The 14,822-nt window shown below is 41.3% G+C and overlaps 4 protein-coding genes across 7 annotated transcripts in view; all 4 read left to right on the top strand.

The window, feature by feature from the left end:
* The window catches only part of RB195_011089 (uncharacterized protein), a gene marked incomplete at both ends in the record, with an annotated part of 49,202 nt that extends 45,701 nt beyond the window's left edge, over window positions 1-3,501 (top strand). For 2 of the 3 annotated variants that reach the window (XM_064192362.1, XM_064192361.1), the window contains one exon: window positions 3,402-3,501. In XM_064192362.1, the coding sequence (XP_064049942.1) occupies window positions 3,402-3,501 (100 nt within the window). Of the gene's footprint in view, window positions 1-3,065; window positions 3,194-3,401 lie in introns of those variants that run through there. The other variant, XM_064192359.1, reaches the window with a different exon arrangement.
* Window positions 3,502-4,969: 1,468 nt separating this feature from the next.
* Window positions 4,970-6,439, top strand: RB195_011088 (uncharacterized protein; the record flags this gene model as incomplete). Of its 2 annotated transcripts, none has more annotated exons than XM_064192357.1 (1): window positions 4,970-6,439. In XM_064192357.1, the coding sequence occupies one exon, from the start codon at window positions 4,970-4,972 to the stop codon at window positions 6,437-6,439; it is 1,470 nt and encodes a 489-aa protein (XP_064049940.1). The 2 variants fall into 2 exon arrangements, with proteins under 2 accessions (XP_064049940.1, XP_064049941.1); XM_064192358.1 differs by having other exon boundaries at window positions 5,063-6,439.
* A 75-nt stretch (window positions 6,440-6,514) lies between these two features.
* Window positions 6,515-7,885, top strand: RB195_011087 (uncharacterized protein; the record flags this gene model as incomplete). The annotated part of the gene is made up of 1 exon (XM_064192356.1): window positions 6,515-7,885. The coding sequence occupies one exon, from the start codon at window positions 6,515-6,517 to the stop codon at window positions 7,883-7,885; it is 1,371 nt and encodes a 456-aa protein (XP_064049939.1).
* Window positions 7,886-8,399: 514 nt separating this feature from the next.
* RB195_011086 (uncharacterized protein) lies at window positions 8,400-14,315 on the top strand (the record flags this gene model as incomplete). Its single annotated transcript, XM_064192355.1, has 5 exons — window positions 8,400-8,480; window positions 10,635-10,733; window positions 10,892-10,990; window positions 12,593-12,898; window positions 14,244-14,315. The coding sequence occupies 5 exons, from the start codon at window positions 8,400-8,402 to the stop codon at window positions 14,313-14,315; spliced, it is 657 nt and encodes a 218-aa protein (XP_064049938.1).
* Window positions 14,316-14,822: the final 507 nt, after the last annotated feature.

Here is a 14,822-nt window from a genome sequence, read left to right as displayed (position 1 = left end):
AAATTGCCATTACTATTAGTTTTTATTGATCGGTGAAGAGGAGTAAAGCGAACACCGGCTAGAGCCGGACTTCAGACTTTTTTGTGGTGTTCGCTTTACTCCCCTTCACCGATCAATAAAAACTAATAGTAGTGGCAATTTCTGTAAAATTAGATTTTTTTTCTAGCAACGCTTCCTTTGTATTTTTCTCACAAATTCAGGCACAAGCGAAAGATTGCATAGTTTTCTTCCTAAACCAGTTTTTCTTCCTAAGTCAGTTCTTCATTTTGAAAACGTTCAACTCTGATTTCACATACATTTCTTTGAAACATGAAATGACGTGAATATCATAATCGTACTAACAAAGATAAATTGTTACATCAGATCACGTAAACTGTTGACTAATATTTAAGCAGCCGTTTGAATCCGTGTTTCCATTCCCGAAGAAAAGATGTTACCAACCTGAGGCAAACGTCCAGAGAAATAGATACGCAGAATAGTTACGGAAGTGAAGCGCAAGCGAAATCGTAACGATTTAGTGCGCAATACTATAGCTACATGGCATACCAACTACATGCAACTGGACTCCTCCTAACTCATTTTACTGCTCTGTGGCGCCGGCGCACTAATCCGACGCCGCAGAATCCGCCCGCACCACCTTATTTTATAGCTTTCTGGCGTAGGTGTGCCAACCCCTTGCAGTGGATCCCGTCACTCCTCATTTAGCGCCGGCGCACCAATTGAACCGCGCGGAACCCGCGCACCCCATTCTATTGCTTTCTGGTCGTGGCGCATACATACATTCATACATTCATTCATTCATACATACATACATACATACATACATACATACATACATACATACATACATACATACATACATACATACATACATACATACATACATACATACATACATACATACATACATACATACATACATACATACATACATACATACATACATACATACATACATACATACATACATACATACATACATACATACATACATACATACATACATACATACATACATACATACATACATACATACATACATACATACATACATACATACATACATACATACATACATACATACATACATACATACATACATACATACATACATACATACATACATACATACATACATACATACATACATACATACATACATACATACATACATACATACATACATACATACATACATACATACATACATACATACATACATACATACATACATACATACATACATACATACATACATACATACATACATACATACATACATACATACATACATACATACATACATACATACATACATACATACATACATACATACATACATACATACATACATACATACATACATACATACATACATACATACATACATACATACATACATACATACATACATACATACATACATACATACATACATACATACATACATACATACATCATACATACATACATACATACATACATACATACATACATACATACATACATACATACATACATACATACATACATACATACATACATACATACATACATACATACATACATACATACATACATACATACATACATACATACATACATACATACATACATACATACATACATACATACATACATACATACATACATACATACATACATACATACATACATACATACATACATACATACATACATACATACATACATACATACATACATACATACATACATACATACATACATACATACATACATACATACATACATACATACATACATACATACATACATACATACATACATACATACATACACACACACACACACACACACACATACTACGTCTCAGAATAAGACCGTTATTATATAGCATGATTGAAGTGCAACCATGCCTGCTCAGTTTGGACTATACCTAGTGTTTTTGACTGATTTTCTTGAGCTATACCCACGATTAGCATTGATCTTCTTTATTAACTATCGGCCAACGTTTCGGCGCTATCGCCTTCGTCAGAGCCTGGAAAACTAAAAGCCATAAGTGACTTATCCTCTCAAGCGCCTCATCACCATACAGAAAACATTCACACAATGACCAAACCCAAAGGACAACACATCGGCTAGAGCTTACCTCATTTGCTAAAATTTGGAAACGTAACAGACCATCGCGTACCACAACTGTAAGTCACAAGGGTTTCTAGGGACCTAACAGCCCTCCCCGTAGATCAAAACCTTAGCAGAGATTCGTAACGAACTAGTTCGTTTGAGATCGCAATGCACTCATCCTTCCTGTTCATTTTTGGACTTTTGGCGGTTATCCAAAATGCCTCTAATGTTCTGCGCGCTATGATCTCGGACTCCTAAGATAGCATCGCAACATCTACCTCGATTTTGCAGTTTTGATGACGTATTCTACGGCGTGCTCCGAGTGGAGTAGATAGTTCAGATTTTGCTAGTCCATCTAGATGCTCCTTGACCCGAATACTCAGAAATCGTCCCGTTTCCTCCATATAATCGTCACTACACGACCTGCATGTGATGCGATACACCACTCCTGATACCATGCGATCACCCTCTCTCCCTTATGGGCGAACTATGCAGCTGGGAGTTGCGCAGAATCGGTCATACGCACGACTACGTACCAGGTGACACTTGAGGTTCGCATCAGGTATCTCTACATCCTCAACGTCGTTCTGTAGACTCGCTTTCCGTAGACAGCTCCGTACTGCTCAGCTCATAACATATGTAAGATGAGCAGAACGGAATCTTTTCTGGGCCATCCACGATGTTGGGCCTTCGGAAGGGAAGTCGTGACTGCCGAGTGACGCAGTCGGGTACCATTGGAAATAGCCACTTTGTGGGCCAGAGATCATGTTTTTTAGTGGACTAAGATGTATTTGCTACTGGGTTTTCGATGCCGCTTCGTCCTTCATATCTCATTCCGCACATAGACACATGCACCTTCAAGAAAAACAACCAGCTCTCTATGGGTTTCTCCCTTGTGAAGTTGAGATCCGGACACTGCTTGTTGAGAAGATTGAACCACTCGTCCACTTCTGCCTGTGATGTGCAACGACGCAACAATTATCTACGTAATGACAATGCAGCAGTGGTTCCATGCAAATCAGTCAAAGCTACATATTAAATCATGCCAAGATTTAAGGACAGTCGAACATGGGCAGTACCATACCCAGTATGTTGAGTGAATATGAAAACTTTTGTACTGCTCCAGACATTAATTTAAAAAGAGTTTCATATGTTTTGCAGTCAAATAAAATGAAGAAAAATGCGAAGAAGTATCAAATAAGATCTAGCAATCACGAGAACTTGAAGTTGCTATTAAACAGTCAAGGAAGGCTCACCTCCTTTTGAATATCTTTTTAATTGTTCTGATTTTTCAGTATGCATACAGTCGTTGGTAACCTACCCGAGTTCGCTGCAGCATTCCATTGTGAACCCGACATGCCACTCAATCCTAACGAACGATGTTCAATATGGTAGTGGAGGTGCTATCAAATTTAACTCTAAGGATACGACTACGATTAAATGTCTTTTTGAACTTTTCAATCCTGGATTTTTTTTAAATAAACGAATTTCTTTAAAGTGAACTCCGCAAGAGAAAAAGCAGTATCAGCGACACAAATAACAGTAATGGGGTCATAAACACATACAGGATTAATTTCACTCCTACGTGATACTGCCGAGTCAAAACGATCTGAATTGTGAAGCATAGCATACGTGATTGCATCGATCCATTATATCACGCTTGACCCTCGCCACTCCACAGCCGCATTGGAACTAGTGAGGGTCCCACTGCAACTGCATCTGCTTATGAAATAGATCAGTTTTGATAGGACTTCAATGCAGATAATGGGGTTCGACTTCGTGTTTTGTACCTTCATAGACATATAAACACAAATAAACATGCACACCAATCAATTGATGGAATTTTTTTCATGTATTCTTCGGAAGTAGTTATAGGATGTATTTGAGGATGAACGATGATTGAGGAAATAGTCGTGAGCATTTTTTCCCAAAATAAAAAAACAGCACTCAAAGTAAAAGTATTTCTTCAGTGTCACGCTCACTTTACATTATAGTCTTGTTCTGACTTTTAATTTTGTTGATTCTAGTTTTTTTTTTCAAATCAGGTTGAGGAAATGGAACATTTTCTACACTATTTGTTTTTTTTTCATTTAACTATACGATAAAACTATTAAAGCTGAAATTGTTGTTGTGTATGTAGAAGCAGCAGTTGAAGATGCGATCGCCTTTGTCTTCGCGCTTCGGAATTTCGGGAATTTTGACTCCTCAAATCGGCCACATACTGATCAACTCAATCGTAGCGATTTGAGGATTTTTCAGAACAAAAAAGCTGCTGCAAATTAATCAACAGCATCTGCATTGCTGTTCGTTCCACCGTTCCTCAAACCTTCCCCTTTTCATTCCACAATGTTTTTCTATGTATCGTGTGAGTTTTCCTTTTCATTTTTTTTCCTTTTCTTCATTTTTTCCACATTTCTTCTGTTCTTTTTAAATTTATGTCACACCTCATTCGACGATGTCCATGTACAACACAAATCTCACCACAACGACGATCATCGCAGTTAATCTCAAAAATTTAAGGTGTCGAAAATTCTCCTTCTCGTCAACTTGACAATTCCACTTCAATGACATGACAAAACAAAAATCGATGGAATTAAATAATCAGGGTAGGGCTATCTTCTAGAGTATGGAGTTCTTTATCAAATCATATATATATATATATATATATATATATATATATATATATATATATATATATATATATATATATATATATATATATATATATATATTACATATATATGGGGCCGCGTATACGAGTCTGATTGCTACCTGCACGTGGTGGCCCTGCTTTAACTAAACGCAATCAGGCGTTCGAGTGTACGCATTGGGAACGTACGAGCTGTATAACCTGCACTGTTATATGGCGAAAGCTTCCCATATATTGCAAAAAGGTGCTGTCGTCCAGCACACCCCCAAAGCCCATAACCTGAAAGGTCAACTGTCTGAAGGGAGCATGGAATCTTTGGCAACAACCATTCGTTTCGTCACGCTGAACTGCCGAACACTATCGAGTGAACTCCAACAAGCCGCTCTATCCAGACTTCTGCGATATCTCTGTGTGCCTTTTGCTGCACTGCAGGAAACACGCATGAGAGATCGGCCCGTCATCAGCATCGAAAATTACACCATATACTGCGGCGATGCTGATGAGAACAAAGTAGGTGGCTGCGCGATAGCTGTGAGGAACGATTACAAGAACCTGGCGGAGGAATTTGGTTCAACGTCGTCTAGATGCACCCTTTTACGACTGCGGGATCGCGGAGGACGTAAACTCTGGATCGTAAGTGCTCACGCACCTACGGAAACCGCTGAGGACAACAGTGAGGACGCCTTCTATGATGAACTCACTGCGTTGATGTCTAAAATACCAAGCCAGCAGGTGGTCATTGTCGGAATCGACGCAAATGCGAAGATGGAACTCGAACAGCAATCCGATGTGCTAGGAAAATGGTACTATGCAGCGGAGCGCACGTCGGACAACGGTGACCGTCTGGTCGACTTGTGCGAACAGACGGGCCTCATCATCGCTTCCACGTTTAAGAGGAGTCATCGGCGCCATCAACTCACGTGGCAGGGGTCAACCCTTTTAACGCCTAAAGAGCAGCGCAAGCGGAAGATGAGGACTCTTAAACTTCAGCTCGACTACGTTCTGGCAAGGAACATTCCTCAGTCAGATATCCGAAAATCTAGAGCTGTTTGGGACGTCGCGTTCGACTCTGACCACCGTCCAGTTCTTCTCAGCTTCAAGATACGGTTCCACAAGAGAAACCGAGGAGTTCCTCTTCAACCGAAAATCGACATGGCAGGTCTGAAAGACGATGAATGCAGAAGAAAATTCCGCCAATTCATGTCTATTCATGTTGGAGTACGGACCAGGAAGAAGCTTAGCGATGCGGATTCCTTCAAAAAGTGCATTCAGGACGCTGCAAGGGAAACGCCCCCGGTTCTATTGCCGCGGAAGAAGTTTGCCTTTGCATCTGCGGAAACAAAATCCACATACAATTCTGTATGTGTCGCGCGCAGCGCTGGTGACTTCAACCAGGAAAAGCGTCTTAGAAAGAAGCTGCGTCGTCAACTGCAACAAGACCGCGATAACGAGTGGACGTCAAGAGCGATGGAGTTTGAGAAGGCGTGGGAGGACAGGAACCCGCGGAAAGCCTATGCTCCACTAAAACAGTATAGCGGCAAAATGAAAAGATGTTCCCCTGTCCTCAACACTGTCAATGGGGTAGCTGTCGGTGAAGCAACCCTTCCAATTTGGAAGGAACACTTCAAGACCTTGCTGAACCGGCTAGCACCGTCAGCCCCTGAACTCGAACACGTTCATTGACCGACATACGCGGTTAACGAGGAGCCACCGTGTTTTTTTGTGACCGTGTCGGAGGTTCTGGTCTGTATTCAAAAAATGAAGAATGGAAAATCTGGCGGAGACGACAGGATTAGCGCAGAAATGCTAAAATATCTTCCTCCGTCTGGGATTCGTGAGATGACAAAGATCATCCGTTCAATATGGGCAGACGAAAGGATACCTGATTCGTGGAGACACGTTATCATAATTCCCCTCCACAAGAAGTTATCCGTCACGGACTATCGAATATCGAATTATCGAGGAATCTCTTTGCTGCGTGTTATGTACAAGGTATTGGAGCGCATTATCCTGGACCGACTCATTAAACATCGCGAAGAAACAACGCGCGACGAGCAAGCTGGCTTTCGTCCTGGCCGATCTACAATTGACCAGGTGTTCATCGTCAGGAGAGTGATCGAAATCTGGCAGCGGTATTCGAAGCCAATGCAACTAGCGTTTCTGGACTTTGAAGCCACGTTCGACTCTCCTCACCGAGGCCGTCTTCTCAACGCGCTGAGCGCCGATGGAGTACCAGGAAAGTTCGTTCGCTTGCTTGATGACATGAATCAACGAACAACTGCTGCAGTTCGAACACCAGCCGGATGTACAACACCGTTTGAAGTGGTAACTGGAGTAAGACAAGGGGCAGTGGCAGGACCTTTCCTGTTCAATTTCGCAATCGACGACATTATGCGAAGAACAGTCGACCAGTGTCCTGTCGACATTGTCTTAACACCATCTGGGTGCCCCTTGACTGACCTCGAGTACGCCGACAATGTTGTTATATTCGCGGAAAGCAGTACGAAACTTCAACATGTTGTCAACGTTGTATCGAAGCTGGCTGCAGCCTATGGACTACGCCTACGCCCTGATAAGTGCAAGCAGATGTGGATCTCTTCGAGACCTCAAACGGGAAGCTGGGTGGACGGACAACCGATAGAACTCGTCGATGAGTTCTGTTACCTAGGCTGTACGCTGAAGAACAATGGCAGCTACGAGAGAGATGTTCAGCAAAGATGCGCTAAGGCCACTTCTGCATTTAACTCCTTAACGAAATGCCTGTGGTCGACCCCCATCACCAACGAAGTCAAGCTGCGAGTCTACCTATCCGCAATTCGCCCCATCATGATGTACGGATCGGAGACTTGGGCAGCACCATCAACGGTTATGGAGAGGCTTGACTGCACGGAACGAAAGCAGCTTAGACGGCTACTTGGCTACTTTTGGCCTAGGGTATGTCACAATGAAGATCTTTACGCAGAAATTGATGTGGTATACCGGCGGATGACACGTGGAAAACATCAACATCTTGCACCGCCATCGAAAGTGGCTAAAGTAAATCGTCTTCGCTTCTTTGGTCATATATTAAGGAGACCGGCAGATCGCCTTGTTCAACGAGTTCTGAGGAGTTCGTCGGGTTCGAGCTAGAAGAAGCTACCTGGCCGAAAACGGAAGTTCTGGACTGAGGCGGTGAAAGAGGACCTGAGGACACTCGGCGTGGATAGGCAGTTCAGGCGAGACGTAAGGTTTCGCAGAATATGGAATAGCGACGAATGGATTGATTCTGTGCAAGCTCTCGCAGAAGATCGAGAAGGTTGGGCAGAGCTGTGTTCAAGGACGACACACCTCGGCGAAGATGCGGGTAATCGCGTCAGGCGATGATATCAGCCCGCCGATTAAGTCAAGTTAGTCATATATATAGCACTTTGAAAACACTTCCATTGCATTTTTCACTTAAAAAAACGCTCAGCTTGTTCCTCAATTTAATACATATCTGATTTGTCTACTAAGAACAAACTGTCTGTTGTATGCAAGCGAGTAAAACTCCCCAGTTATGTTTACGAGTGATAGGCTTGTTCGCTTCCGACATACAGCTTCATTAGCGCCAAATGTAAACACAATACTTTCATTCTCTCTTTATGCGGTGTTGCAAGAAGTCGTGATGATGCTTGCTCTGATATCATTAACTCTTCCTTTGGCGGTGCCCTTCACTCTTCTGTCTTGTAAAAACCATTCTAAAATGGTAAGTTGGTTACTTAGCTTCTTGTCTGAGCTGCTTATAGGGAACAACTCTGAACGTCCGGCTAAAACTGGACTTCAGAATTTCTGTGGTGTTCGCTTCGGTCGCATCCACTGATCAAGGAAAATTGTTATTAGTGGCATTTTCTGTGAAATTAGACCTGTGTTTTTCTAACAACGCTTTCTTCTTTTTTTTAATTCAGTCGAAAGATCTCATAGTTTTCTTTCTGAACGCGTCAATTCTACCCTTAGAAAGTATTCAAACTTCAAGTTCAAACGCACCTTCGATACCAATATAATACAGAAACAATTTGAAAGTAGTGCTCGGAGTACGGGTTCTCTACCCGTTTTTCCCCAACAGTTATTACAGAATGATGTTTTAACGTAAAATAAACGTAAATGAGTGAACAGCATTATCGTACTGATAAAGGCAACGTTCCACATAAGATCACACAAACTGTTGGTTACAATTTAAACAGCAGTTCGCTTGCGTGTTTCCACTTTCTGAAGGCATGTGTTACCAACCAAACGTGCTGGGAAATAAACATGCTGAGTCATAAAAGTGGGATGTGGCCACGGTTATGAAATTGTAACATTGTCCCGTTTATCTTTTGCGACATGCATACGAAGCTTCAGTGCGTTACTACTGCACTACTACGCATCAATCCGAGGTCGTTGGACTCATGTCACCCCCTTTTACCGCCCTACGACGGCGCCGCACCTATTCGAGGCCATGGGACCCGTCTCCCTCCATCCCTCAATTTTTGGGATTTCGTGAGACACACACACAACACTCATACACGTTGCAGAATAAGCCCGTTATTATATAGCATGATCATGGTAGTACTGCTGCAGTATCCGATCACCACACCGTTGACTTTGGTTTTTTTAACTAGATGCTCAAGAAATTTGATTCATTGATAAATCTCTGTGACCAAATTATACATCCACCAGTCTGAACGTTCGGCTAAAGCCGAACGATCAGACTGGTGGATGTATAATTTGGTGGATGGTGGATGTAATTATAACCCGAAGAAAAATCAGTAGTGACTTTTTTGTGAAATTATAATTGTTTTTTTTCTTCTATCAACGCTTTTTTTCAATTTTCTTCCCTTACAAATTCAGGCATAGATGATAGATTACATGATTTTCTTTCCAAACGCGTCAGTGCTATGTTTGGAGAACAATCAAACTTGATTTTACATCTGTTTCTCTCAATCTTCCACAATTTGGAAACATTATTCGAAGTATGAGTTTCCTCCGCTCTCAACTACCAGCAAAGAATGATGTGACAACATGAAGTGAGGTGAATATCATCATCGTAGTGATGAAGATAAAACTCTACGTCAGATCACGTGAACGTGTGTTGGCTAGTATTGTATTTAAGCAGCCGTTTGTATTTGTGTTTGCACTTTTTGAAGAAAGCATGTTAGCAGCATCAGGGAGACATGCTGAGAAATAGATATGCGAAGGGACCATAGAAACCCATTCTACCGCCTTGGGGCTCCTGCGCACCAATCCGACGCAGTGGAACCCGTCTCTCCTTACTCTATAGCTTTTTGGCACTGGCGCCCCATTCCGACCCCGTGGGACTTCACCCCATTTTACAGCTGTCTGGCTCCAGCGCACGAATTCGACGCCATGGTTTCCGTCTCCCTCTCTTTTTGGAATTTCTTGTCTGAGACAGAAAGACAGACAGACAAACAGACACACACACATGCCACACGAACTAAGCGCATTATTATATAGCATGATATCGAGAGAACTTTCAAAAGCAGACCTTATAATGACTTCATTTCTGACTACTGGCTTCATTCCTTCCTTTAAAGGCAGCGCATCCGTAAATTTTCAACGTTGGGATCTCTGCATAAGTGAGTAGGGATGGAGGTGTGGTTAGGGAGTAAAAGAAAGATCATCCCCAGTTCCTCCTCCTCCCACAAATCAAAATGCGTCGTCCACCGACCACGATCCAAATCGAAGTAAGCAGTAGAAGCTGACTCACCTGTGCTATTGCTGCGCCAGCTTTCTATCATCCGCAACATGCTAAATTGTTGGGGGGATGAGCTACTCTGTTGGCGTCCTTCTGGATTTGTGAGAAGTTTTGGGCAAGATCCCTCTCATATTCTTTTCATCACATGCACTTCTCCTACATTTTCAGAGACGTGAATCCGGCGGTTTGTCTCCCATGAGATCCGTGGAAACTACAAAGAAATCCGAGGACATCGTGCCAATAACGAGGAATTCAGAAGAGCAAAACGTAATTTTTATCTCTAAATCAGTAACAGCTATCTTACGTATAATAAAGGTCGGTAGTTGAGAAAAGGAAGTTCTGAGGAAAAATGAAGTGAAGAGTGATACTAACTATAATAGAAAGTCTAGATATTCGTCGATTATTGTTGAATTGATCAAATTTAGCCATTCGCGGAAATCCCCGGCTGCGCTGTGGGAGAGAAAAGGACATCAAAAGAAGAGCAGTGCAGTCTACAACAGGAACGTTTCGTGCGCTTCTCAGGAGTAAGGCCAAGGAATTGCGTAAAAATTGGGTTTACATACAAAAGCTGGGAGAAAACAAATAAGTAATAGAAGTAGGAAGGAAAGAGCCATGACTTTTGCTTTCTCGTAATCTTTTCCCAAAAAAAAATCGAGAAATTTGAGAAATCAGGACTTCAGAGCCATCAGTCCGAAAAAAACATCCTCGAAAACAATTTTCGCGAATGTTGTTTTTAAATGCATCATCCCACGAATCTGAGGTGGTACAGATTTCAGGTGGAGTATTCTTATACGGGATAGTAGATTATGGAGGGAAAGGTGATTCCGTCCATTTCTCCCTTATTGCCGCGCTCACAGATGCACAGATGCGCTCCAATCGAACTCGCTGTAGAAAATAGCGCGTTTTTCTTCCTAATTACCGTAAAAAAAAGTGCGGGCCGTTTTTTACGGTAATTAGGAAGAAATGGATAGAATCACACCCCTCTCCATAATCTCCCATCCCGTATACGAATGCTCCACCTGAAATCTGCACCACCTCAGATTCGTGGGGTGATGCCTTTAAGTGAGTAAACACCCGGCAAATGATTCCACCGCTCTAGTACCACAAATGTCTTCATTTTACTCCTAGATTTCTCAGTCTTAGGATATTGCAAAAATTCAATAATATTTGCATGTCACACTCCCGCTCCGCCCCTACTTATGGATAGAGAAAACACAACCTCGAAAATGTCGCCCTTAAGGCTCTTCACATCGATGTGATGTGCAGAAAAACGAAAGCACATTTCTCTTTAGAGTTGCCTATGATGTTTTAGAAATGCAGATATTATGGAAAGAATTGTGAGGAGGGATGATTTCTGACAAAAAAGGCAAGAAATGTCATTTTGGGAGATACAATCATTTATAGTCGGCGTAAAAGGAGTGGTAATATGACGAAGTGATGTTTCGTCATATTACAGCACGTTTCACACTAAAGGTGTGCACTGAGCCTTCCACGGTATGCGGAAAACTACCCAGACATCTTTTTTTTAAATACATGCCCTTTCCTTTTTCACATAATAGTAAATGAATAGAATTAGTTAGGTCTTTTCAATTAGTATTGACATTTGTTTTTTGCCTAGACAGCCTCAAGGATTTTACTTTGTGTAGTTTCAATTTCTGTTTTTTATGTACTTGCACACGACTTTCATCTTTCGTAGTCGTAGTAGAAAACCCTCATCGCTTGTTAACAAGTTCTTACCGTTTCCGGGACATTTCTCAAAGTGCTCCACTCCGCAGGAACTTTCCCCTATTATGCGAAACAGATAGCAAAGAACTATAAAAAGCATGAATAAAAGTAGGGAGTTCCACAAAGAGTTCTTTGGATGTTGTAGAGGGAGCTATGTGCGTGCCTTTATCGAAGATCCAATGTGTTGTATAACAAAAAGTGTTACGCTGATTGTAACTGCTTCGTAATACATTTTAGTAGAGTATTTTATTTCTCCGTGAAAGGCTTCTCAAAACGGAGAAGCTATTCTAAGTATGTCATGCTTAAACTACCCTATGCTGCTCTTCCTTCAGTATAAAAAAATCAACTGTGCTGCATTGATTTCTGCTGACATATTCAAAACGAAAGCTGAGATTTTTCAGGAAAGAATATTCGATTTGCAAACAAGCAAAATCACTCGCAATCCCATTGTATCGCTTGCCTCAAATGAAACAATCACAGAAATCGTTGACGTTAGAAAAAGATATGGTGATCCTGCAGAGTCCGACGACATGATCACCTTAAATGAAGATCACAAAAAGATGCGTGGATCTAAAGAAAATGCAGCTATAAATACTACGCAAAACACTGAAGCCAGGAACAGTATCGTCCAAGAACCGTTAAACGGAATCTTACTAGAAAAAGAGGAAATAACTCAACGATCTGAAATGGTACAGTGGCAAGAAAAGGTAAGCACCTAAATCATATTTACATTATCGTTCCAAACTGGAGAAAACTTCTTCATCTGAATGTTACCAAAGCTTCCACAGAAGGTATTCGGAAATGTCTACCCAACGAATACGTCGCGCATTTTGAATGAATGAATCGTATGAATGTGCATGTGGGTACAATCGACGAACAAAAAGCATGTTTCGGGTGATGGATGCGTCTTCCGCGAAGGCGTCTACCTTTCAGTGGGCGGAATGCTCCCCGAACTTCTATCTCTTTGGCTTTTCTATTTTTTCATAATATCCTCTGTGTAATAGTTGAGTAGAGAAAATGATCTTAGCAGAGTCCTTTCCTATCAGTCTTGTCATTTGTTGTGCTATTAGGGAGAATCTAAGACCTTAGTTTGTAGAGATTTAATTCCCTTCACACTTTTCTGTGTAGTTCCCACGATTAGAATCCTCAATTGTCGTAATACTCAGAAAATCCTTTTTTTGCGATAGATCAATAGTTTGTTTTCATGCCCGAGTATCTCGTCAAAGAACTAATTCTGTAGGGATTGTATTTCTGGTTAGCGTTCTGCTAGGATGGATTTTAAGATTTTGCTATGACTACGATTACAATAAATGACATGGACAACTACAAAGAGAAAAGCGTTCAGAAATTGAACCCCTTCAAACCAATATTTTTGAGGTAACAAACGGTAAAACTAAGGGAAAAGGATTTTGCTGAGGGTACGTAACCCGCAAAACGTTCTTCTTCTTCTTCTGGTGCTTTTGTGACGCTTAAATTATTCATCTTGCTCTGTTTACGCAAATTCCCTATTTTTACTGTAACATATCACACTGCAAACAAGCATAGTCAAAAACTCTTGTAACCTTACACAATTCAATAAGAGGCTGCGCTCGAGATCGTAACCTCTATACCACGCCACCCTAAAGGCATCACCCCACGAATCTGCGGAGGTGCGGGTTTCAGGTGGGTTATGCTTGTACGGAGTCGTAGATTATGGGGAGAAGGGTGATTCCGTCCATCCCTTCCTAATTTCCACAAAAAAACGGCCCAGAAGATACGGCTTCGAGCGTTCCTTGGCGCATTTTCTACAACGAGTTCTATGGGAGAGCACAGCCTTTTGCACACGCCGCTTCTTTCGGGGCGTGTTTTGCGGCAACTAGCAAAAAATAGATGGAATCACCCTCATCCCCATAATTTACGACCAAATGTAAGCATAACCCACTTCAAACCCGCACCACCCAAATTTGTGGGGTGATGCTTTTAAACGCATTTACACAAAGGCACCAGGTGTAATGTATGTGTATTAATACGTGCATTATATAATGCTTATGTAGATTCAAAGTGGTTTTTCAGGTGCCTGTAACAAATAAGCAGAATTTAACATGCGAACCAGAGAAAACGCAGCCAACAGACATCGTATATTGACAGTACTACAGCTTCGGCTACTTTAGAGTAACTAATAAAAAGAATACAAGAAATAAATGATTAATTATGCTTCGCAAGTCTTGTCTCTTTAATCAACTATGCCTACCTTATCTTCACAAGCTGGTTTTCGTATCATTTTTGTACCCGATGTGAGCATTGACCACTTTCACTATAGATTGAATTAGTATCTGTACACACACGAACAAACTCTTCTAAATGTTTTCAGTTTAACTTGTTTTCAAGTAATGTAGTTGTACATTCATTACTCCTAACAACATTTAATGAAAAGCCCCTCTCATTTCATTTATTTCAGCGATATGGTAGCAAAAAAAGAAAAGGAGCTTATCAAATCTTACATATCTAAGTCACTGAAAAGTGAGAGAAGGCGTGAGCAATAGAAATTTACCTAGAAATACCTAAATTATTCATTCCGCAAAGGTGTTCGACACATTCTTATAGCGTCATAATTTCCTCTATCGGTTATGTGTAAGCTGAAAGAGGTGTGAC

The sequence above is a fragment of the Necator americanus genome, chromosome III (assembly GCF_031761385.1).
Source record: "Necator americanus strain Aroian chromosome III, whole genome shotgun sequence".
In the NCBI taxonomy this organism is placed as follows: Eukaryota; Metazoa; Nematoda; class Chromadorea; order Rhabditida; family Ancylostomatidae; genus Necator; species Necator americanus.
The sequence above is the reverse complement of the archived record's forward strand: the minus strand, read 5'-3'. Positions and strand labels throughout refer to the sequence as shown.